At 39.1% G+C, this 26,148-nt stretch overlaps 1 protein-coding gene across 1 annotated transcript in view; it reads right to left on the bottom strand.

Moving 5' to 3' along the window:
- The window catches only part of SLC35F2 (solute carrier family 35 member F2), a 63,104-nt gene extending 37,185 nt beyond the window's left edge, over positions 1–25,919 (bottom strand). The window contains exon 1 of the mRNA XM_072611197.1: positions 25,616–25,919. Within this exon, the coding sequence (XP_072467298.1) occupies positions 25,616–25,716 (101 nt within the window). The 5' untranslated portion in view covers positions 25,717–25,919. The remainder of the gene's footprint in view (positions 1–25,615) is intronic.
- Positions 25,920–26,148: the final 229 nt, after the last annotated feature.

The following is a 26,148-nucleotide window of genomic DNA, read 5'->3' as shown; positions in this document are numbered from 1 at the left end:
CTTGACTTCCTTCAAGGCTCAGCAAAAAGCCTTTCCCAGGGATGCTTAATCTGAGTTCCTTCCTCCTGAGATTATCTCTGATTTATCTTGTATAGATCTTGTTTGCTGTGGTTTCTTCCTATTAGATTGTGAATTCCTTGAGAGTAGGGGCTGGGGTTTTTTTGTTGTTGTTCTTGTTTGGGTATTGGTATCCCCAGCACTTAGCAGAGCGTCTAGCACAACAGCTGCTTAATAAATGCTTTGTTGACTTGACTTTCTGTTCATTTTAAACTATAGTTTCAGCTAAAGGTTAAAAACAAAAAAGCTCAATTATGAAGAAATAAATTTCGTTCCTGGAGCCCTTCACTCTTGCTAATTTAAATATTCCTGATTCTTAAGAACTCCCAATTTAGATCATTCTTCCCATGTGATTCAGAAGTGAGGTTCAAATTAACTGTAAATATATATTCTTTGAGTGCAAAGCACACATTCAAAGTTAATTAATACAGCAATAAAGTTACCTTATTAGGTTTTCCCTGCAGTTCAATGATAGGAAATTATAATGTTGGTGTTAATGGTCTTCCATAAAATATGATTTCTTGGAAGGGATCTTAAAAATCCACCACACCTGCTAGGTCACTGAGTGATGTGGAGATAAATTAATCATTTCAGCCTATTTTTAAAATATGGAAACCAAACTAATTTAGTCAAAATCTCTACATTTAGCAACACAAAATGAATCTAATTGGTTTGCCTAAGGTGTGCTACATTAGGCTGCAGAAAATGCTAGACAATAAAATCATAAGAAATAGTTCTGTTCTATTGAGAAAGATCATGAATAAGAAAATAATTTATTATATTCTTTTTATTCCCTAAACTTTTAAAATACAAAAATTCAGTCACCATCGTGTCACAGCCCTCACAACCTTAGGGCTAAAAGAAAAGGGGGCTTGGAGCTGCAGTAGAGAATTATGCCACCCTCAGTAAAGAACTATGTCATGTGAGATTATAAGTGAATGTTAGGTATTAATTTGAGGCTGGTAGTCTGTGGACTATGATGCAAAAGTTAGCCCCTAGATAAGGAGTATCTGTGACCCAGCAACATACATACTGAAATTCTGAGTGTGTGAAAAACAGGGGGCCTGAGGAAACAGAAAGTGATTGGTTAGTTAACATGAGTTTGTGCAGGGAGTAGGACCCAAGGTCAGCATGTAGATCGATGGATATGGGTTGGTGTATGCAAGGAGGATTCTGTCTGCTATGGCCATGGAAATAGCTAATTTCCAGGTGTTAGATTATAACTCCCAGAATAGTCTCAAGGATCCTAGATCGTAATTCCCAGAATCGTAAGTGACAGGCAGTACCACAAAGGCTGCACCGTGAGATCTAGGGGTGACAACTGACATTTACTATGCCTGTGCAGAATGGTGACATTGCTAAAGTTAACCTGTGAGCTTAATTGTTGGCAATATGCTTTCTTTGTCTGATGTCCTACAAAGCAAGAGGGCACTCTTGGTCAGTGATGGGGGAAAACCACAAGCAATCCACAGGGAGAAACCATGAGGAATCCAAAGGGAACCCACCTGCCTCAACTGGCCCCCATTGAGGCTTGAGGGGATTTAGGGGAGTGCACAAGTGTGCCTGTCTCGACTGACCCCATGGAGATGTAGGGGTAGTTGCCCCTCCTCACAGGCCCCTAAGAGAAGGGTAGTTAGGGAATGCTGTAGGAGCTGGTTCTCTCACAACCCTCTGAGAAGACTAGACTAGACTAAAGCTGATTATTAACCTTTCCAAAGGCATCTGCCTGTCTGACCAGATCAAGAGGGAACCTTTTAGAGGCTGGAGACCAAAAACTCTAGTGCCTCCTATGTGTTATCTGTGAAACAGTTGATCAAGTGTGGCTCCTCAGACAATACGCTGCTTCTTCAGGCAAACCTTAGGAGTGGGAGAGAGACTAAAAGGCAGTGCATAGATACAAGTGGTCCCAGCCTGCGAAATTTAAGGCATGTTATTCTTGTAGTTGTTATGTACATGAAGAGGAGGAATTTGGGTAGCATGGGCCAGTTTTTCATCATAGAGCTGTTTCTATTATGAGCTGACCACTAGTACTCTAGACTTACAGAGCCAAGAGATACAACCAAGCTCCAGGAGACCTCACTTGCCAGCCCTCCTATCAAGATTACTGAAGATGAAAACCTGGAAATAAAGTGGGGGGAGGGCTTCTTCCCATTTCACACTAGCTATACTGCCTTTGGACTTCTTTGGATCTCCCCCATTATACCTTCTTTCCCCAGGAAACATCATTGGGAAATCTCATTATCTGCAAAATTAAATCCACCTGGTATTCACATGTCATCAGTACCCTCTGGGCCTCTATTTCTTAAAGAAGTGGGTCAACATAGTTTTCCTCTGCATTGCTGTTTCTGGACATCTTGGGAACTAACTCTCCATCACAACTCAAAGTAAGGTATTTTCTCCCACCCCTTTTCAGTTTCTTTTTTTTGTGTGTCATCTTCCCCCATAAGCTCTTTGAGGGCAGGGACTCTCTGTTTTTATCTGTATTTGTGTCCCTGACACAAAGGTGCTTAATAAATCTTTATTGACTGACTCCCCATCAACTGCGGAATGGCTAAACATATTACGGCATATGAATGCAATGGAGTATTACTGAACTTTAAGAAATGACAAAAGGGATGGACTCATAGAATCCTAGGAAGACTTGTACAAACTAACAGAAGGTAAAAGTAAGCAGAACCAGGAGAACAATTTATACAATGCCTACAGCTCTGTGAAGGAAAACAACTATGAAAGACTTTAAAACTTTGATCAATACAATGATGAGCCAAGGCACCAAAGGACTCATGATGAATGAGGGTTTGCACTTTTTGACAGAGATGACTGATTAGAGCTGCAGAATGACTGTGGATTTGTTTTGCAAAAATATGCTTATTTGTTGTAAGGGATGGTTTTTATTATTTTTGGAGAGGAGTATATGATGGGAAAAGGAGGTAGTGATAAGGATTCCCCAAAAAAGAAAAGAGAAAACACCAACAAAATATTTTCAAAATATGCAGCAGATGGGACACTTTTAGAACTGGAGTTTTAGTGTATTATAAATTTTCAAAGAAATGAGCTACACATTATGGGGATTTGCCTCTTTAAGTCTCACTTTCCTCATCTGTGTTACAGGGATTGATTACCTTATGTGAATCACTGACCATCCAGCGTTGCTATGATGAAAGCATTTTAAAACATTATTGAAATATAAGGACCCATAATTTCATATAAAATCTTTTTATGTTCTTTGTACGTGGAAACTATCATATTTACTGATGTTTGTCAAGTTCATAGCAATAAAAAAGAAAAAGCAGCAAATATAAAAAAATTACTTCAGATGCACAAAGGATAGCCCAGTTCTATTTAACAGCTGAACCAATGAAGCACTTTCCCCAGTAATTATTCATATATATTACAAGGCACACTGAATGTTTCTCACATTTCCTATGAAAATGAAATCCCCAAATTAACATCGCGTTTTTCTCTCTACATATTTTACCAACATGTCATGTTGAATATTTTTGACCTAGATGAAAATTTTGCTTTCAATAAAATCATGTCTTCTTTCTCTTATCCTTTTTCCTCTTCCTCTTCCTCTCCTTCTTCCTCTTCTCTAACAGGTGTCTGGATAGGTGAAGTCCCCTATTATTTTATCCCTCTATGCCAGGCTTATGATTTATTTCTCAAGTTTCTTACTTATTTCTTCTTTCCATTCAAGTGGTCTATATCAATGGTACATGCTGGTAAAAATATAGTTTCTGTTCCTGCCCCGTTGATTGTTATCCAAATGTTCTCTACCATTTGGATTCACTGATTTTGTTGTATGAGTATAACTTCTTAAAAATAGTTTTTATTTCATTAAATATTTCCCAATTACATATAAAAATTCTTTAACATTCATTTTTAAAAATTTGTTCCAAATTCTCTCCTTCCCTCTTGCCCTTCCCCTGCCCCTTGAAAAGGCAAGTAATATATCAATCACATGTAAAGTCATGTAAAACATATTTCCATATTCGCCATGTTGAAAAAGAAAACACAAAAAAAGCAAGAAAAATAAAGAAAATTTTTAAAAGTATATACTTCAATCTGCACTCAAAGTTTATCAGTTCTCCCTCTGGAGGTCAGTAACATTTTTCATCATGGGTTCTTCGGGAATTGTCTTAGATCACCATCTTGATCAGAGCTGCTAAGTCTTTCACAGTTGCAATATTGCTGTTACTAGGTACAATGATCTCCTGGTTATGCTCATTTCACTTTGCATCTGTTCATATAAATCTTCCCAGGCTTTTCTAAAACAATTTTGCTTGTAATTTCTTATAGCACAATAGTATTCCATCACAATCATACACTTCAACTTGTTCAGGCATTCCCCAATTAATGGGCATGCCCTCAATTTCAAATCCTTCCTAAATTTCTTAATATATAGTGCAATTCCACCCCCACCCCTCTGCCCTTTACTTATCCTGATTCCATTTAAATAAGAGATGGCTGATTGATATCTCATAGTAGTCATTATATGACTGTCCTTTGATGCCCTTTAAAAGGGAGTCACTACAGGTGGGCATAGGGGCCTAGAGATAGAGAGTTTGTACACAGAGGGGAGGGACCAAACACACAGACTTAGACATAGACTCACTTAGCTCTTTGGAGGTAACATTTACACAAGCTCCAGAGGACCAATAATCAGTATATAATGAAGAGAGAATAATAGACGATCCTGAACCTAAAAGAAGAGATCCCCTCCACTGCTATTTACCTGGTTTCTCACTCCCTTTAGGTATGTGGATAGAAAGCCAGACCTGAAATCAGGAAGACCTAAGTTCAAATCTGCCTTCAAGCTGTTTGACTCTGGCTGTTTGACCCTGGACAAGTCACTTAATCTCCGTTTACTTCAATTTCCTCATTTGTAAAATGTCAGGGTTGTTGTGAGGATTGAATGAAATAATATTTGTAAAAGTGCTTAGCATAGTATCTGGTCTATATAAATATTAACTATTATTATTATTTAAATTTAAAATTCCTTTAGGAAATAGTAGGCAAAGTTGGACATGCACAAAAGTCATATACATATATATTTTTTTATTTATAGGAAGTAAAAATGGCTGCAAATAACTGAAAACATTTTTGTTGTTGAATTGTTTCAGTCCTGTCTGACTCTTCATGACCCCATTTGAGATTTTCTTGGCAAAGATACTACAGCAGTTTGCCATTTCTTTCTCCAGCTCATTTTACAGATGAGGAAGAATTGGGACAAAGGGTTAAGTGATTTACACAAGAGCATACAACTAGTAGTGTCTGAGGCCGGATTTGAACTCATGAAGATGTCTTCCTGATTCCAAGCACAGTACTCTACTGCACGGTGTAGCTGTCTTACGGATAACATAAAGATTCTATTGAAGTCTAGCACATGCTTTCCCTTACATAAGTTCCAGGCTACACTGCAAAAGGATGGGTGCAATAGAAATACTTACTAAATGACTCTACTACTTGAACTGTAAAAGAACAAGTACAAGAAGAGATTGTGAAAAAGCATGAACATAGACAGGAAAGATATATTCTAGAATGGAGCCGACAAGCCTCATCAGATAAAGACAACTTTACTGAACTAAGCCTGAAAGAATGGGTAGGACTTGGATAGGCAAAGTGACAAAGGAAGTTTTTATTAAGGCTAGAGAACAAGGATAGTACCATAGATTTATACGGTATCCTTTCTTGGAATAGCCTAAACGAGGGTCTTTTAACTGAAGCTCCATTAGAAAAAGGCTTTTTCTGGCTCGTCAGACATAATGGTAGTGCTAAAACCAGCTTTGCCGCCTATTTTCTTGTTTTTATTCCCCACCTTTTTTTCTGCCCTGGGAAAGTCCACTGACAGTCCAGAGTTTCATTATTGTTTGCATAAATCTCTCAGGCATGCCCATGGGCCATTGATCACCAATCAACACCAAAAAAACTGTCTGAATGTCTGACTAGATAGATGTTTATCAGATTCTTGATCATGAACCTATCCAAATTAAATTTCTCTATTAAAATAAGATCATAGATATAGGGACCTTGGAGATTACATAGTCTGTTTAATATATGCAGAAGTCTTTTCTCTGTTCATTGTGTAATTGATGAAGTAGAAAACAAGTTTAAAGGAATAAAATAATTTGCCGTAGCTAGTCTTAAAATTGCTTCATTTATCCTCAGATCTAGGCATTCAAGACTCCCTCTCCTCTTTTCTAAGGACCCAAGAATTACGTTAAATATTATAATTTCTTTAAGTAATTGGTTTCTTAGGTCTGTGTGTTCGTCCTTCATTGCCAAAGAAGACCATGCCATCAGAGAAATGATGACATGACTTGCACTTGACTTTGTTTTGAGTGAGGGAGGGCTGTGCAGGTCACCAGCCTCACTTCTCCTCCAGAGCCATCTGAATCTAGTGACCAGATATTCATTAGGATGACTGGAGATGACCCAGGATGAGGCAGTTGGGGTTAAGGGACTTGCCCAAGGTCACACAGCTAGTGAGTGTCAAGTGTCTAAGGTGAGTTCAGGTCCTCCTGACTCCTGCATTGTTGCTCTATGCACTGTACCACCTAGCTGCCCACAGGTTTCTTAGGTAATGAGTTATTACATAATTATCTTTCATTTTTCATTCAAATAAATATGGTAGTTTGGTTGTTTCAGTTCTGTCCAACTCTTTATGATCCCATTTGGGGTTTTCTTGGCAAAGATACTAGAGTCTGCCATTTCCTTCTCCAGCTCATTTTATAGACAAGGAAACTGAGGCAAACAAGGTTAAGTGACTTGCATAAGGTCACAAAGCTACTAAGTCTGAGGTCACGTTTAAACTCAGGTCTTCCTGATTCCATGACAGAGCTCTATCCACAGTGCCATACTATCAACATATTACAAGTTAATAAATATTTTCCATTTTGCTGCACCATACCATCATCTATAAAACAGCAAATTTAGAACAAAGTCATAGACAGTTATTTAAGATGTAAAGGAATGATTAAATGGGACAGAGACTTGGGCCAATGGAAGATAATTACATATGCAGAATTTTGGCAGGGCACTAAATTTTCCTACTTCTAGACTTTCAAAATGAGGCCTTTGAGAATTTACAATTCATGTAATAAACCGCCAGTGAGAGTAGCCCAGCCCTGTTGCATATAACCATTTTATGCTTTTCCAGTGGCAGGAAATAGTAGTTACATGCCCTAAAACCTCAATTTCCTGGCTTCAGCAACACGAGACTCTTCCCAGACTATTTAGTGGAAATATTCTATCTTCATTTGCAGCATGCTTTCGGCAAAATATGAACCATGAACCCCTAGCATTTATTCAAAAGAATTAATGATATTCCTTACAACTTTCAAAGTGTTTTATAAAATATTCTATACTAGTCATATGGAAAGATGGAGAGAGGTGGCTGGGACAATTATTCAATTAGATGTAAGTGCCTGAATGGCCAGCCTCAAAAAGCATACAGTTCAACATCACATTGGAAGGAGGTTTCCAATGGAATGGCTCTGTGATGGGTAACCTTTTATCAATGACTTAGATAAAGTAGAAATGTCAGGATGATCAAATTTGCATTACATATAGTAGGGAGGGACAGCTAACAGATTAGACGAGAGTCAGAATCCAAAGATATCTCCACAGACCAGAATATTGGGTTAAATCCAATAAAATGAAATGTAGCGATAGTAAACGCAAAGTCTTACATGTGAGGTCAAAAATTTAACTAGAAGTATACAAGATAAGAGAAGCATGGATAGACAACAATTTGTCTGAAAAAGACCTGGGGTAGGGGGAGGGATGGGATTAATGGATTGTAATATAAGTCAGAAGGGTAACGGATAAAGGCATGTATAAACAAAAAGATACTGGCTTTGAATAGTCAGAGGACTGTCTCTGTCACTTATTACCTGTGTGACCTTGGGCAAGTCACTTACCACTTACTTCTCTGGGTTTCAATCCCCATCTGTAAAATAAGGAGGATTTGGACTAGATGAGATCTAAGCTCTAGACCTTCCTGCTCAAAAACTGTGATCCTATTATGTGGCATCCAAAAGGAAAAAAAAATAACATGCAATCTTTTGCTGAAGTAAGAGAGAAACAACTTCCATGAATAAGGAAGTGATAAGGAAGTTGTATTCTGCACTGATCAGACTAAATCTGTAGTATTATGTTTAGTTCTGTGTATCACCATTTAGGAAGGTCATAGATAAACTGGGGAGCATCTGGTGGGGGCGAATAGTCTTGAGGCTGTCCTATACAAGGATTGGTTGAAGGAATTGGGAGACGAAAAGATTTAAAGATGATAGTTGTGTTCAAATATTTGAAAAATCATTATTTTGGAAGAGAGACTAGTTTATTCTATTTTGCCCTGGAGACTAGTTTATTCTATTCTGGCCTAGAGACTAGTTTATTCTATTCTAATGGGAACAGCAAAAGTTGAAAGGAAACAAATTTAGGCTTCACCTCTGGTAAAACTTCCTAATTATTAAAAAGTAAAAAGGGCTTTGGAAAAAGAAGATAACAACCTCCACCACCATCTGGCCTTTCAATTTCTTCACTTATCAAAGCTGATAAAAATAACATCATTTTGATTCTTTCTTAGTACAGAACAAAAATCTGATGATTATAAGGAACTCCCAATGTGGAAACTCCCTCTATCAAAGCAGATTAGTATTAGAGGCGTTCTACTACACTCATCTGAAATGTTGGGATATTAAGTGATTTATTCAGGGTCATCGGTGGGTGTAGGATGATGTAATTTCATTACAATATTCTAATCCCACCCCAGAAGGGCAGAGTGGTTCCCTCAAGAATATTCCATGGACCCTGAATGCTGTGTATTCAGAGAGACCTCTGCAGCTGTGACATTACATAGGTGTGGAGAGTGAGCAGAGAGGTGAGAGTGAGAAAGAAGGTACAAACATATGAACAGCCAATGGAATTCATGGACATGTGGGGAATGCCTACCTCCCTCAAATATTCCTTGACTTCCAGAAGTGCTAGGAGCTGACTTCCCTTGGGAAATCCTTCTCTCCTTGATTGAACTGAGATTTTACCTTGTTATCAAGTTGAAGAAGTCATTTTCTCGAGTGTACTATTGTCTACACTAATCTATGAAACTCTCCTAATTTCTACTTTATTATTCTAATTTCTATTTTATTATTTACTTTGATAAATATGCTGCTTACTTTTCATGATTGTCTTTGCATAATAAGCCACTGTTGGGAAGAACATGAGTTTGTTGATAGTAAGCTAATTGTTACCCTCCCCCTATTCTGAACCTCTAAAAGAGTTTTCTCTCTCTAGACTAGCAATTTTTGATGGTTGGTATTTAGATATAATTCTAGCGCAATATACTTCTAGAAGGTAGAATAGTGAAAGAGTATCCTGCCATGTGCCTCTGGCTACCCACAAAGATGGAAACTGCAATAAACCAGATCCCAAATCAAATATTCATCTTTTTGGTGCCACACAAGGGTTAGCTATTCTATTAGAGTTAGAGAGAAATAGATATGATACACTATGATAAAACAGGAAGAAAAAGACAAGTTGAAGCAAATAAAATCTTTTGCTAGATATGTGATCTTACATGTACTTCAGCTGGATGTTACCTACTATGTGGTTATGTCATCCCAAGCCTTGACTCTACGTCTTCTTACATGCAAAGCCAACTCTTTATCTACTATGCCATACTACTTATCTTTTGACTTCAAAAATCACATCAACAAACTTTTATTGAGCATACGTTTTGTGCTGGACACTAGAGAAGGATATACAGAAGTATTAGACACAGTCTCCCGATCTAAAGAAGATTACATTCTAATTCAAGTTCTCCCTGTGGTGTCAGTCTTCTCTGTCTCTCTCTGCCCCTATCTGTCTCTGCCCCTCTGCCGTGCACAATGACTTCATTTCTAGGGCTTTCACATTTTTATTTATATCACATCATTGCTAATATCGCATCGATCATTTTTCTGTTTTTTCAAGTAAGTCTTTTTTTTTAAAAATTCACTACTGAACCAAGAATGTCAGTGACACTTTAAAATAATGATTGACTCATTCATGCAGCAATGGACAGTATTTAATGAAGTACCTTGGCAGTAAGGTAGCTATATTCAAGGAAAGAGTTCAGAACAATAGTAAATTCAACTGAGCTGATGCCACCTTATAGCAAACTCTGTTCAACAGATGCAAGAAAAAAAAAAGAGCAGTGAACCTCAAGGCAGGAAATGTCAACCTTTTGTGTTACACTAAAAGAAAAATGAAAACTATTTGCACCCAGTCATTCCTTTTTACACCATACAGAGAGGAGGAGGAGTACAGCAGAAAAATCTGCTGGCTCTGAAGTCAGAGGACCAAGGATCAAATACCAGCTCTACCACCTATGGAAACTGAGGCAAGTCACTTAATCTCTTTGGCCTCAATTTCCTCATCTCTAAAATGCAGAAGTTGGACTAGATGACTTCTGAGGTCCTCTCCAGGTCAGTGAAACCCTGCATCTCAAAAACAGATGGGAAGTCATGGATAGGCTGCATCCTGCATCATTAGAAGGGATGAGATGAGATCAGAGAATTATTGGAGTATTTACATATGCAATACAACCTGTACAACGAGATTAGTCACATAAAAATAAGTGGCAGCATATTTAGGTTGTTTACAGGCTCTCTCATTCAACATGGATAATGAGAGAGGAAGAGAAAATGTATTAAAAATTAAATGAAAAGGGGGTAAGGTAATGAGATTGGGAATGGCATCCAAATTGAAGAATTAAGATACGATCAAACAAGGTTAGAAATCAAGAAATCTGAGTTCTAGTGCTGGTTCTGCCATGACCTTACTGTGTGACTTTAGCATTTGGGGGTCTCAGTTTATCCATAAAATTGAGGGGGAGGCAGCTAGAAGGTGCAGTGAATAGAGTGCTGAGCCTGAAGTCGGGAAGACCTGAGTTCAAATCCAGCCTCAGATACTTACTAGATGTGTAACCCTGGGAAAGTCATTTAACAGTGTTGCCTCAGTTTCCTCAGTTGTAAAATCAGCTAGAGAAGGAAATGGCAAACTACTCCAGTATCTTTGCCAAGAAAAGCCCTCCCTTAACAAGAATGAAGTCAGACTGTATGTACTCAACACCCTTCTCCCTCTCAGCCTCCCCTCAGCTTAAACTCACTTTAGGGAACTTCTTCATGACTCACCTGTGTGTATCCTACTCCTAAATCCCTGTAGCAACAGCAATGACAGATGCTGCTGTGATGAGATGCCTCACTGGAAACTGAATTGAAACCAAGTTCCTGGAATGGGCCACCATTCCCAGGCTACTTCCCGAAAGAACTATCCATCAACCCAAGCCTCACAAAGGCATCTCATGAGAGTAGGAGAATGGGTCAGGCTCCTCTCATCCTTCAGGGCCAGGCAAATTGCCATATCCCATTAAATCTGAGGCAACTCTGGCACAGCCAGTAAATCGTGTTAAAATTTTGTGAAAGTAACTTTTTTGTCAAAACCTAAATTACTTTCTGTTAGATTATCAAAACAAAGGCCTCAGATTTTAAAACTGCCTTGAATCTCTTTAGGGTACCAGTTTTGTTCAGTCATTCTTTAGTCATGTCCAACTCTTCATGACCCCATTTTCTTGGCAAAGATGTACTAGAGTTTGCCATTTCTTCTCCAGCTCATTTTATAGATGATGAAACTGAGGCAAACAGAGTTAAGTGACTTGTCCAGGGTTATACAGCTAATAAGTGTCTGAGGCTATTTTTGAAGCCAGAAAAAGGACTCTTCCTGACTCTAGGCCCAGCACTCTACCCACTAGGACACCTAGTTGCCCTTGGGGTACCAAAGTCAACAAAAACTCCTACCAACTATTAGCACTGCTTTCCTCTCCCATCCCCCAAACTAGACTTTCTGCCATGCATCCGTTAACGTACTCAGTATGCTTCTAGAGTTGGACACCACTGAAAAATGACTCAGCCTTTCTAAGCATTCACACAGAATGCCAGAAGTGATTCTGCACATGCTAGTGAGATGAAGAAATGTAATTGGCATTTCCCCATGAGTCATCCCACGCTCTCCAGCTCATCATCAAGCAGGCCTAAACTTCCAAACCAGAAAAGCCAGAAATCAGCTTTCAAGTTGTTCGTCTTCAGCAGCCTGAATTGTTCGTCCTCATGATAGAATCAATTCTCAACAGAATCAGAGAACAGATAATCTAGCTTATGGATTACTTCAGATCTTTGCTTCATCTCTTCCTCCTTTCTGTTCCCCCTCTCTGGGCCTATAGAAAAGTAAAATTAGAGAACCAGAAATTTAGAAGTGAAAGGGCCCTTAGAAGCCATCAAATCTAAACCTTTAGTTTTAGAGATGAGAAACTGAGACTCATAAATATCATTACTATAATAAGATCCATGATATCATTTTATTACATATTTGTGCTGTATTAATAAAATAATCATTATAATATTAATATAATAATAACAATAAAAGTTACCCTTTATATAGTGCTTACTATGTGCCAGCCACTGTGCTAGGTGCTTTACAACTACTGTCTCATTTCATCCTCACAGCATCTCTGGGAGGTAGATGCTATCACTGTGGAACCTGAGGCAAACAGAAGTTAAAATCTTTGCCTAGGATCACACAGCTAATAAGTGTCTGAGGCTCGGTCATAACTCAAGTCTTCCCAACTTAAGTTACTTTCTCAAGGTCACAGAGGTAACAGTTGGCAGTGCAGATCTGAATCCAGGTACTCGAACTCCAAAGCCTCTTTCCTCATCTTTAAAATGGGGATAATAATAATACCAATCTCCCCAAGCCTGTTGTGATGATCAAGTAAGATAATATATGTAAAGTGCTTTGCAAACTCAAATCTCTATATAAACGCTATTTATTATGGTTATTATCCTATCAAGCCAACAAGACACAAAGATAAATAAGACACAATCCCTGCTCTCAATGAGCCAGCAATCCTGTTAGACAGCCTATGATCAATGATTTATCAAAGGTTCTTTTTGCAGTGGCTAAGAATTAGAAATTGAGGGGATGCCCATCAATTGGAGAAAGGCTGAAAAAGTTGTGGTATATGATTATAATGGAATATTATTATTCTATAAGGAATGATGAACAGAATGATTTCACAAAAAACTGGAAAGACTTACATGAACTGATACAGAGTGCAGCGAACAGAACCAGGAGAACACTGCACACAGTAACATCACTACTGCATAATAAAAAACTGAGTGACTTAGTTATTGTCAGCGATGCAGTGATCCAAGACAACCCCAAAGGACTCCTTGATAAAAGAGACAGAACCATTGACATCTGAATTCAGACCAAAGCATATTTTCTTTTTCTTTCTTCCTTTTTCTTTCTTTTACTTTCTTTTTTTTTTTTTGGTTTGAATTTTCTTCCACAAAATGACTAATATGGAAATGTTTTGCATGATTTCACATGCATAATAAAAATCAGATTATATGCCATCTCAGGGAGGGAGGAAAGGAGAGGAGGAGGGATAGAATTTGGAACTCTAAACTTTCAAAAAATGAATGTTAAAAATTGTTTTTGCATGTAACTGAGGAAAAAATAAAGTATTATTATAAAAAAAGGTTCAGACAAAGTGCTATGGAACACTTCCTTTAGAGTCATATCAGAAACTTCAGTTTATGGCCCATCATCTTTTGGAACCAATAGTATTAAAAGCCTTGATCATTCACTTCATTCACTAGTCTTGGATTCTAACAATTTTGGCCTGTTTCCAAAACTTAGAGGTCTAGCTTCAAAGGAAATAAATTTGCTACCACTAAGGAATTTTTTAAGGTTCAATGGGCTCATTTCAATTTGAAATTTCAATCATAATAACTGATATTAACATAGCGCTTTAAGGTTTACAAATGGACTCTGCATATATTATATCATTTAAACTTCAAAACAACCCTGTACTGCAGGGTAGGTACTGGAGGTATTATTGCTTCCATTTCATAATTGAGAAAATTGAAGCTTGGCTGAGTTAAGTGACTTACCAATGGTAATAAATCTAGTAAGTATTGGAGATGAGACTTGAACCTAGGTCCCCCTGACTCCCAGTCCAGTACTAACTACAACACCATGCTGCTTCTCCCCAACCAATTCAAAATAACATATTAAGGCAATTTGGAAATGAAAGCTGCAAAAGATTTTTTTTTCCTACAATGGCTGAAGTCTTTTGGCAAAAACTGACAAATAATGTAATGGTAAATGCTGAAGGAACGGGTAAAGAGAAAGTCAAGCTAATGTAATGTTGGTAGATGTGTGAATGGATCCAACCATTTATATAAAAGAAAATAAGACATGTGTAAAACATTTCTTGTTTCAATGACTGGAATAAGTGTGCAACTTCTCATGGTGATTTCTTTGAAGGGGCCAACACTCATTTGGATATACAAAGTCTGGTATCCTTATTTTTAAAAATCAATCACCTCATTATAGAAATACTTTAGGTGACAAACACCTCCTATAAATAATTGTTCTAGAGCTATGGCCCATTACACAACACTACTACTTCAAGCTTTTGGCTTAAACGATATGATCAAGAAATACCAAAGCTAAACTTACTTCCACTGATGAAATAAAAGGAAGACTGAAGTAGAATGTGAGCCCTTCAGAGCAGAGTGTCTCAACTTTATATCTGTAACCCCTGAGCCCAACATAAGGCCTGTTGTATAGTGAGTAATTAATACATACCTGTTGACATATGAGAGACACAAGGAAGGATGTGGTGCCCCCGCAGAAGCTTCAGACACAACTAAATGGCATTTCCAAGAACTAGCTGACTTAGAATACTCTCACGTTATGATTGCATCATGGCAGAACCAAAAAGTCCAAAGGAACCTCAGAAACCACAGTCATGAAAGTTTGAGAGTTGGAAGGGATTGTGGTGACCTTCAAGTTCAAATGCCTGAACAAAAACGCTTCCACAGCATCTCAACAAGGGGTCATCCGGCTTGAAGATTTTCAGTGAGTGTTGAACCTACTAACCACCGAGGCAGCGGATTTCCACTCTTGGATACCTCTCATTAGTAGGAAGTTTGTCATTGTTGTTAGTAATAATAATAGCTAGCACTTGTGTTAGCACTTTTCAGATTTGCAAAACATTTTATCTTCACTCCTGAGAGGTAGGCACTATTATTATCCCCATTTTATAGATAAAGAAACTGAGACAGACGTTGTTTCTTGCCCAGAATCACAAAATCAATAAGGTTCTGAGGCTGGATTTTACATCAGGTCTCCTTGACTACAGGTCCAGCCCTGTATCCATTGTACTACCTGGCAGCCAAGGGAAAAAACTGACAAGAGAATATGGCCAGTGGGTTAACGAAACTCAATTATTTATTGTAACTCCTGCTTCTCAAAAACAATCACAGATGGTATTTAGCACCAGTATAAGGCAACCAAAAAGATATCAGCAGTTACCAATCCTTTGGGCTATATTTTTTTATTTCTTGCTAAAATCTTTAAGAATAATGTTGAAGAATATTTTTAATGAAAACAAAGTAAGGAAACAGACAATTTTCTACAAAAGACCACACCTTGATACACGACTGAGAGAGGTAAAGAATATGAGTTTCTACTTTGACTATTTATTATTCGTTTATTAATTAATTTTATTTATTATTTATTTGTTAATTTATTATTAATTCTCCTCTGCTACCTCCAATTGTTTGCCCAGTTGTTCAGTCAATCAGTTGTGTCCAACTCTTTGTGACCTCATGGACCAACTGTCCATATTTGGGGGGTTTTTTTTTTGGCACAAATACTGAAGTATTTTGCCATTTCCACTGGCTTTTGTCAGGATATCAGAGATTAAGTGACTTGCCCAGGGTCACACAGCTGGGCAGTGTCTAAGGCCAGATTTGAACTCAGATCTTCCTGACTCCAGGTCTGGCTCTGTCTATTGACACCAAGTGCCACTAGCTATGCTCTATCTCTAGCCCGCCTCATTTTCCATTTTTATCTGTTTTTTCATGTGGTTTTGTTACCACTCTTCCTGCACTGTTCATTGCCAAGGATATGTTGCTGCCCACTCATGTCCGCCATATGTCTTTCTATTGCCCTCTGGGTCATCAAAAAATTTTATTCTTCTGAGATCACTAAGTTCTACGCTTCACTGCCAAATAGCAACACCCAAGAAAATAGTCATGTCAGTATAAATCCATGGGACTTTTGTGACCATCTGCAGCTTGGGTTGTTGAAAGTGCTGCTTATCCTTTCCAATTCAGTCCTGAACCTAGTTCAGTTAGTGTCCATCTACATTGCTTCATGAATATAAATGCACTGGTAGACTAACTCAATAACTATCTAGTTGCATTTCATAAACTGGGCAAGATACTATTGGATGTTATATTTAAAGCTACATTTTCCTTTGTCTGTGTTTTTGGTGGGTGGAGATAACACAGGAGAATTAATAATAAACAGTCAACGTAGAAACTCATATTCTTTACCTCTCTCAATTGGGTATCAAGTTGTGGTCTTTTGTAGAAAATTGTGTATCTATTTCCTTATTATGTCTTCAAAAAATATTTCCTTCAGCATTATTCTCTAAGATTTTAGCTAGAATAGCCCAGAGGATTAGTAACTATTAATATCCTTTTGGTTGTCTTTTACTGGTACTAAATAGCATCTGTGATTCTTTTTGAATCTATCTGTCTGAAATATTGTGAAAATAGATGTCCAGGTACCTTTAAAAAAAAAAAAAGAGTACCTAGACCTGTTATTATTTACCTTCTACCTTCTGAATTCTGACTTTGGTCATGGCCTTTGGTCATTTAACAATATCTGAAATCATGATTATAAACAGAGAGAAGCCTTCAACTCTACTTCCCTTTTCCTTTCAAAAGCATTAACCATCCTTCTAGTCATTGAGGTTTACAACCTAGGTGTCTTCCATGACATTTTGTCTTTTTAGTTTTATTGTGTCAGTGTCTCTTGCATCTCCAGCTGTCCCCTTCTCTCTGTTTACAATCACCTCCCAAGGTTGTCTTCATTACCTCTCTGCTGGACTACTGTCAGAGCCTCCTAATAGGACTCCCTGTCACCAGTCTTTCCCTTTTGCAACTCATCCTTCATACAGATGCCAAACTGATATTCCTAAAGCACAGATCTACCATGTCATTCCCTTGCTCAAGAAGCTCCCTACAGCCTTGAAAATAAAATACACCTTATTTTGGCACATAACCTAGATTCAGCCTCTTTTCAAGATTATTGAACATTTCTTACCTATACACATTTGATGTTCTCTGTAGACCCAATATTCTAGTTCCTACTTCTATACCTAGAACGCAGGCTCTCCTCACCTCTGCATCTCGGAATCTCCAGTTTCCCCAAGGCTCAGCTTAAATACCACCTTTTGCACAAGATCTTTGAAAACTCCTCTCATTCAAGAGTTTTTATCCTGGGATGACAGATATCCAAAGCATCCATGGAGAGATTTCAGTGCATCTGTAAATTTTTTTTAATACTAGGGAAATGTACCTCAATATGACTGGTCTCCTGTGTAGTCCTATTTTATTTTATGCATTTAAAAACATTATTCTTAGAAAGGGTCCATAGGCTTCATCAGACTACCAAAGGGATCTATGGCAAAAAAAAAAAAAAAAAGGTTATGGACTCCTACTCTAGTCTTTAGGGATATCCTCCCCACAACATTATTCCATATTAACTTTCTATGTATTTTGTATTAGGGAAGCTAGGTGGTGCAGTGGCTAGAGCACTGGATCTGGAGTCAGGAATACCTGAGTTCAAATCTGGCCTCAAACACTTATTAGCTGTGTGAGCCTCGGCAAGTCACTTAACCCTGTTTGCCTCAGTTTCCTCATCGGTAAAATGTGCTGGAGAAAAAAATGTCAAATCTTTGCCATTTCTTATCGTTGCCAAGAAAACCCCAAAGGAGGTCATGAAGAGTTGGACATGACTAAACATCAAAATATTTTGTATGCACTTAGTGTACATATTGGTCTCTCCATTAAATTGTAAGCTCACTGATAACAGAAACTTTTTATATTTGTCTTTTTATATTCAGGGCCTAGCATAGTGCCTAACACATGAGAGATTCTTAATACTTTTTTTATTGTTGTAGAGCATTGCATTGGGTGCTGGGAGAAATATAAGTTTCAGGGGAAGAAAAAAATCCAATTCAATCCAATAGGTGTTTTTTTAATTTCACTTTTTTAAAACAAAAATTATTTACTTTAAGCATTCCTTTCTTTTTAAAATTTTGAGTTCCAGATTCTCTCCCTCCATTCTATTCTCTTCGCCATCCACTTCAGCTTGAAGTATAATAGATTCTGCTCCAGCCCTCATTTCAACTCTGTGTGTATCTTTCTGTCCCAAGTTTGTCTCCTGTATACAACACATTGTTGGAATCTGGTTTCCAATTCATTCTGCTAACTGCTTGCTTTCTATGGGTTAGCTCATCTCATTCACATTGACAGTTATGATCAGTAATTGTGCATTTCCCTCCATCTCATTTTCTTCAGTCTTTTTCTCTCTCTTTTTAACTCATGTCTCCTCAAAGTCTGTCTTACTTCCAACCACTGCCTTCCCCAATCCATCCTCCCCCTTATAATCCTCTCTCCACAGTTTTTATCCCCTTCCCCTCCTATCTCCCTACTAGGTAAGATAGATTTCTCTACCCAATTGAATGTGTGTGTGTGTGTGTGTGTGTGTGTGTGTGTGTGTGTGTGTGTGTATTTTCCCTCTTTGAACCAATTTCAGTCAAAGTGAGGTTCAGGCATTGTCACCACACACTCATTTTTCCCTCCACTATAAAAGCTCTTTCTTGCACTTCTACTTTATGTGAGAAAATTTGCCCCAGTCTACCTCTCCCTTCCCATTTCTCTCAGTGTATCCCTCTTTCTCACCTCTACATTCTTTTGGGGGGGATCATCCAGACACAATGACCTCACACCCAAGCCCTCTGTCTATGTAGACTCCTTCTAACTAGCCTAATAGTGATAAAGTTCTTAGGAATTACATGTATCATCTTTAACTCTATTGAGTTCCTTAGGATTTACCTTTTTTATGCTTCTCCTGAGTCTTGTATTTGAATGTCACATTTTCTATCTGGCTCTTGTCTTTTCCTCAAGAGTGCTTGAAAGTATTCTATTTCATTAAATATCAATTTTTCCATTTGAATAATTATACTCAGTTTTGCTGCACAGATTATTCTTGATTGTAATCCTAGCTCTTTTGCCTTCAGGAATATTGTATTCCAAGTGCCCTGGAAGCTGCTAACTCTTGTATGATCCTGACTGGGGCTCCATAATACTTGAATTGTGTCTTTCTTACAATACTGTCTTCTTCACCTGGGAGCTCTGGAATTTGGCTATAATATTCCTGAGAGTTTTCATTTTGGGATCCCTTTCAAGAGGTGATTGGTGGATTCTTTCAATTTCAATTTTACCCACTGATACTAAGATACTGGGACAGTTTTCCTTGATAATTTCTTGAAATTTGGTATCTAAGATCTTTTTTGGATCATGGCTTTCAGATAGTCCAATAATTCTTAAAATATCTTTCAGTCTATTTTCTAGGTCTATTGTTTTTCCAGTGAGATATTTCACATTTTCTTCTTTTTCTCATTCTTTGGATTTTGTTTTAGGGTTTCTTGAAGTTTCATGGAGTCATTAGCTTCCACTTACCCAATTCCAATTTTTAAGAAATTATTTTCTTTGATTATAAAAAACTGAAAACAAATAATTAAAAAAGGGAAAAGAAGAAATTATTTTCTTCAGTTAAATTTCTGTACCTCTTTTTCCATTTGGCCAATTCTGCTTTTTAAGGAGTTCTTTTCTTTGGTGAATTTTTGTACGTCCTTTCCATTTGGTCTATTCTACTTTTAAAGGAGTTTTTGTTTCACCTTTACCATTTGTTGTTGTTATTGTTCAGTTGTTTCGGTCATGACCAACTCTTCGTAACCCCATTTGGGGTTTTCTTGATACTGGATGATCTGGATACTGGAGTGGTTTGCCATTTCCTTCTGTAGCTCATTTTATAGATGAGGAAATTGATGAAAACAGGTTAAATGACTTGCTCAGGGTCACATAGCTTGTGTCCGAGGCTAAATTTGAATTCAGGAAGATGAGTCTTCCTGACTCCCAGCCCAACACTATATCCACTGTACCACCTAGCTGCCCCATCTTTCACCCTTACGCCAATTCTGTTTTTTAAGGTGTTATTTTATGCTTCTCCTGAGTCTTGTATTTGAATGTCTCTGTGCCTCTTTTACCAAGCTATTCATTTTCTTTTCGTAAGTTCCTTGCACCTCTCTCATTTCTTTCCCCAATTTTTCCTCTACTACTCATCTCTTTAACTCTTCCAGGAATTCTTGTTGGACTTGGGCCCAATTAGCATTTTTCTTGGAGAGTGAGGGTGAGAGGGGCTTTCTTGTAGTTGTTTTCACATTATTGTCTTCTGAGTTTATTTCTTAGTCTTTTCCTGCCACCATAATAGATTTTTATGACTAAGTTGTTTTTTTGTTATTGTTTGCTCATTTTCTCAGCTTATTTCTTCACTTAGAACTTTATGTTAAAGTTGGACTCTGCTCACCCGAGAGTACAAAGGAACTGTGCCAAGCTTCAGGCTTTTTCATGTTTCTGTTTTCAGTTAGTTCTGGCATCTCCAAGTTTTTGGTGCTTCTAAGATGGAGTTATCCTGAAGAGGTGTGCTCACTACTCTTCTGACCTACACTGGTATTTATCTAGGAAAGGTCCCTGCTCCTCTGCAGTCACAAGTGATAGTGTTCCTCTTGGCCTTGGAACTGTGACCAGGGCTCCTGCTCCTTTGTGACTGCTCCTCTCCACCCTGAAACTGTAACCCAGAATTGCTTACAGGCAATAGAGTTGCCAGTCAGTGCCAGCAAAGGTCCCCTGTAATCTCTTTCTGACCAGTTGTCCCACTTCCTTATGGCCTCTGGCTGAGAGCTCCCAAAGCTGCTGCTATCACAGCCACCTCCAAAGGCCCCCTGCTAGTGCTCCTACTGAGCTCTGGGTCGATGCCCATCCAGGTATTCTAGACCTCTCCAGATGATCTCCTAAACTGTCTTAGGCTGGAAAAATTTTGTTGGCTCTGCCACTACAAAATTTGATTTGAGGCAAAAAAAATTTGATTTTAAAGTTGTCTGCAAGGGAATATTCTCAACAAGGTTTTATTAAGGACCTCTGACTTTTCCTTGCCATATGATCAAAGCAAGTCATTTAATCTCTCAGTATCCCTCAGGCAATTCTGTAATACAATAAGTTACAAATTAATTGCTGATTTGTACATCTGTGAAAGAATTTTCTCATACTGCAAGTTTTCCACAGGGATATTCCCCTACAGAGTTAGGCATTCCCCCAAACAGGTCTAGATCATAATTTTAAAAGACAAAACCCTAAGGTTGCTGGAAATGCAATGACAACATCAAAAATGGTCCCTGCCCCCAAGGGGTTATTTTCTAGGGGAGGAGAGGGTTCAATATGTAAGTGATGATGTAAGATGCCAATATATGTGGCATCTGAGGAGAAAGGGAGTTGGCACTAACAACTGAGGGGATCAGGAAAGGTTTCCTGTAGGAAATACAAGCATTTATAAAAGTGCATAAAGCCAGGCACTGTGCTAAGAAACTAGGAACAAAAGATAAACACAAAATGCGAAGCAATCCCTGAACTCATATTTACATTTGATCAAGGAAGACAACACCAGATGACAAATTTAAAACTGGAAGGGCCCTCAGGGGCTTTCCAGTTAAATCCTTTATTTTTAGAGATAAGAAACTGAAGCTCAGGGACTTATCCAAGGTAATACGGGTAGCAAGAGTTAAAGGTAGAATTTGAACCGATATCCTGACTTTGGGGCAAGAGATTTTTCAACTGTACAAATACTAATTAAGTAGGTACAAGACAGAAACATTCAGAATAAATATAAGATAGTGAGGAGGACAAGGTAGCTACTGCGCAGTGCGTGCTGGGCCTGAAGTCAAAAAGACCTGAGTTCACACTGAATAGCTGTGTGATCCTGGAGAAGTCACTTAAACCTGTTTGCCTCAGTTTCTTCATCTGTAAAATGAACTACTAAAGGAAATGGCAAACCACTTCGGTATCTTTGCCAACAAAACCTCAAAAGCGGGCACAGAGTTGGAAACAAATAAAATTACTGAATGACAACTGAGAAAAGACAGTAGCTGTTGGAGAGATCAGGGAAAGCATCTTGTAGCAGGTAGTATTTGAGATGTGTTCTAAAGAAAGTGAAGGATTCTGTGAAGTGTTAGTGCACAGGGAATGCTTTCCAGGCATGGAGCAATGCCAACCAAAAACAGTCAAGAGATGGAGCCAGATGAGATTAATGCTACAGACATCTAAGGGTTTGAAGAGGCAGAGTGACAAGGGCAGTTCTCCATGATCCTATGAAAACAAGCTCCAAGCATAGGGGAGAAATGGAATGATACTGACATGGAGCCCAAGTAGGTCAGGCTGGCTGGAAAGTAGAGCATGAAAAGTAGTCATGGGTAATAAGCCTGGAAAAGTGGGCTAGAGCTAAACTGTGAAAGGTATTCAGTGTTTTATCCTAGAGGCAACAGGGAGCCACTGAAGTTTCTTAAGCAGAGGAGTAACGAATTTTTGCTTGTGGTTTAAAGGATTCAAGAGATTAGAAAAGGGGAGTCCAATTAAGAAGCAACTGATACAGTTAAGAAGAGAGCAAAGCCTGAATTAGGATGATGGGCATGTTTGTTATTGTTACTATTTATCCTTCATTCTCAAAGAAGACCATGACATCAGAAAGATGAAGTCACGACTTCCGAGTGAATTGGATTTAAGTGAGGGAAGTCTGTGCAAGGTCACCAGCCTCATTTTCTCCTCCGGAGCCATCTGGGTCCAGTGGCCAAATATAGATCAGGATGACTGGAGATGGCTCCCAGTGGTCATATAAATTGAAGGGAGAAGATGAGAGATGTTGCAAAGGTGGAATTTACAAGACTTAGTAACTTAAGGAGGAAGAGAAAGAGTTGACAATTTCAGGCCTGGTTGACCTTACAGATCATTCTCAACGTTCTTAACCCTTTAACCATTCCATAAATATTTACAGAATTTGGTTCTAGGTGTTGGAGATACAAAGATGAAAAACTACAGTTCCTACCTTTAAGTATTGTACAGTATGGGGGGAAGGGGAAAGGCACCAGAATACCTAAATAAGTATGATACAAAGCAGATTGTGATAGAGGCAAAGGAGAGATCCAGGCCGGGTGCTATAGGAAAATATGAGGTGAATCATTCTTACCCTCAAGAAATTTACAATTTAGTGGGAAAGATAAGATGGGAATACAAATTACTGTGATATAGAGCAGTATGTGATAAGCCCTATAGGAGCTGTAGGAGCAAAGTACTGTGAGAGGCCAGGGAGAAAGAAATCAATTCCAGCTGGGGGAAAGGGGACTCATTATGTACATAAGATGGAGGTGTCTAGGTGGGCCTAGAGTCAGGAAAACTCATCTTTCTTAGTTCAAATCTGGCCTCAGACACTTATTAACTTTGTGACTAGTAAATCTGTGACTAGTAAACTTGTGTCTAGTAAAATTAAATATTCACTTAATCCTGTTTGCCTCAGTTTCCTCATCTGTAAAATGAGATGGAGAAGGAAATGACAAGCCACTTTGCCTCCCCAAATAGGGTCCTAAAAAGTTGGACATAACTTAACAATAGCAGTAAGATCAGAGGAAGCACTGAGTGGCATTATGGCTTATATGGCCAGCCTTGGATTCAGCCTTGGGTTGAGAACCTGGGTTCAGATACTGTCTCTGCCACACACTGGTGGAATAACCATAAGCATGTCAAATTAATCTCTTCAATACTCTAGGTATATGAAACTATAAATTGCAGTTGAGTTGTTTATGCTCCTTATACCACAGGATATTGGGATCATGGGGCTAGAGTTGAAAGAACTATCAGAGACCATCCAATTCAACCTCATTTTACAGATAAGGAAACTGAGTCCTTAGGAGATAAAGTGGTTTGTTCATAAAAGAGGTGGGAGGTGTAATACCCCATACTCTAAAACTTAAGACATTTGGAAATCTAGAAATTTTTTTTTTCATTTCAGAACCACAGTCTATCTGCAAAAAGCAGTCTAATAGCCTCTTTTGCTCAGGAGCTTGGAAAATTTTCCCAGTAATAAGTCAACTATCCTCACTGAATAAATCAAGATCTGATAGCCTGGAGCTAAATAACTCAGGACCTTCACCTGTAAAATCCAACAACTATTTTGCATATTTTTCTACTTTCAAATGCATCATATTAGGGTGGCCTTCTAGGTCCTTGAGTGTGACCTTTTGACTGAGTCCAAGTCCTTTGAGTTCTTTGATTAAGGGGATTTGTTCTGTGAAGTTTGGATTCAGTCAAAGGGCCAAACTGGAGGGCCTAGAGGGCCACATGTGACCTTGAGGCTGCAAGTTCCTCACCTGTAGAAAGAATACATTGTATCACTTCGGTTTCCTGCCCTGCCCTCGGTGCCTGTCTGTGCTCTTTCAAATATCAGAAGCCCCGGAAAACACACCCACTTTCTAAAGTCAACAAGCCCGGGCCAGTAAACTCCTTCACCAAATCGGGGCACTGTTCTAGCAGGAAACACAAAAGATAGAGAAGGCTGGAGTCCCGTCCCTGCCTCAGTAGATTTGGGGGACCGCCCTTCCTCTCCTGCCCATGGACGTTCTGAAGGAACAGTCGGATGGGGAGCAGCAGACAGCCGAGGACAGATTTCTCTCACGAACCCGTCAGTGGGCTCCCTACTTGACAGACAAGGAAGCAAACAGGAATTTAGTGGCGTGTAAGCGGAAGACAAGAATCTGTTCCATCTGCGAGCTCACCTCCTTAGCCTATGGGGTGCCGCACCAGTTCCCCCCGCCGCCTCCAAGGAAGCAGACCATCCACAAGTAGTCACTAAGCGCCTACTCCCGACAATTTCACTTTGGAGAGGCTGCCTGCTGCAGTGGAAAGAGACCTTAACGAGAGGTCGGGGACCTGGGTTCTTCAAGACCTCTTACTTCCCCTTCAGTCTATCAAAACTGTTCTACAATCCTGAACAAAAGTACGGTATTAAATGTTAGTCCCTGCTGTCACAGAACTTATATTCTTTCTTCCCCACGAGAAATCAAGGAGGGACCAGCCTTACAAGCTTCCACAGGGTGGATGTCATCTCCAATCATACATTATACACTTTTTAAGGGGTGCGTGCACGTGCAAGAGAGAAATACAGGGACAAAGACAGGGACAAAAAGACAGAGAATGACACACACGGAGAGACGAAGGTGGAAATTGCCAAAATGTCCCTCCCCCGCAACACAGACACAGACACAGACACACACACACACACACACACACTCCAAAAAGCCAGATGACTTCTAACATCCATTTGGGGTTGCACTTTCAAAAACAGGTTTCGGGTCCCTCGAAGATCTAGCTTTGGCATCCCCTGCTCCAGAAATTCAGCTGGGGTGAGGTGGGACCTTTGGGGAGCCACGTGGGTGCCAGCTCGCCTCCTCCGTGCCAGAGCAGTTGCACCCTCCGCTCTTTGTACTCACCAGGTGAAGAGTTTTTCTTTTATCCTGAGCAGGAGCCTCATGAAATGGCTAAATCCCGCTGCTTCCGAGGAGCTCGGGGCTCGGGCGCCAGCCGCCTCCATGTGCAGAATCTGCGCTGCCCCGATCTTGTCTAGGACTGAGGGATTTCCACCAAAATGTGCTCGTTGGCCGGCGAAGGGAGGAGGCGGTGCCTGTGTGCAGGGGGCTGAGACTCCTCTCTAACTCGCGGAATCCTTCTTCTGCCTTGCTCCTTCTGCAGCAAATCATTAACAGTCGAGAGAGGAGAGCCAGACAATCCATTTGCAAATTGTAACACTGGCAGCTGTGGGGAGCAAAGAACACCGAAGGCAGAGGCACGGGAGCTTCCTTTCGGGGGCAGTCGGTTCTGAGAACTTAGGGGCATTTCATGTTTTTATGGCTCCTATTTAATGTCAATAAATGCAATAGAAATTTTCTTTATTTCCAGATTGCTTTCAGCAGATGGTAGAGAGCTAGCAGATACCTAAACATTCTTTTTAAAGACTTGCTCCCTC

Source organism: Notamacropus eugenii, chromosome 5 (assembly GCF_028372415.1).
Source record: "Notamacropus eugenii isolate mMacEug1 chromosome 5, mMacEug1.pri_v2, whole genome shotgun sequence".
Lineage (NCBI taxonomy): Eukaryota > Metazoa > Chordata > Mammalia > Diprotodontia > Macropodidae > Notamacropus > Notamacropus eugenii.
The sequence above is the reverse complement of the archived record's forward strand: the minus strand, read 5'-3'. Positions and strand labels throughout refer to the sequence as shown.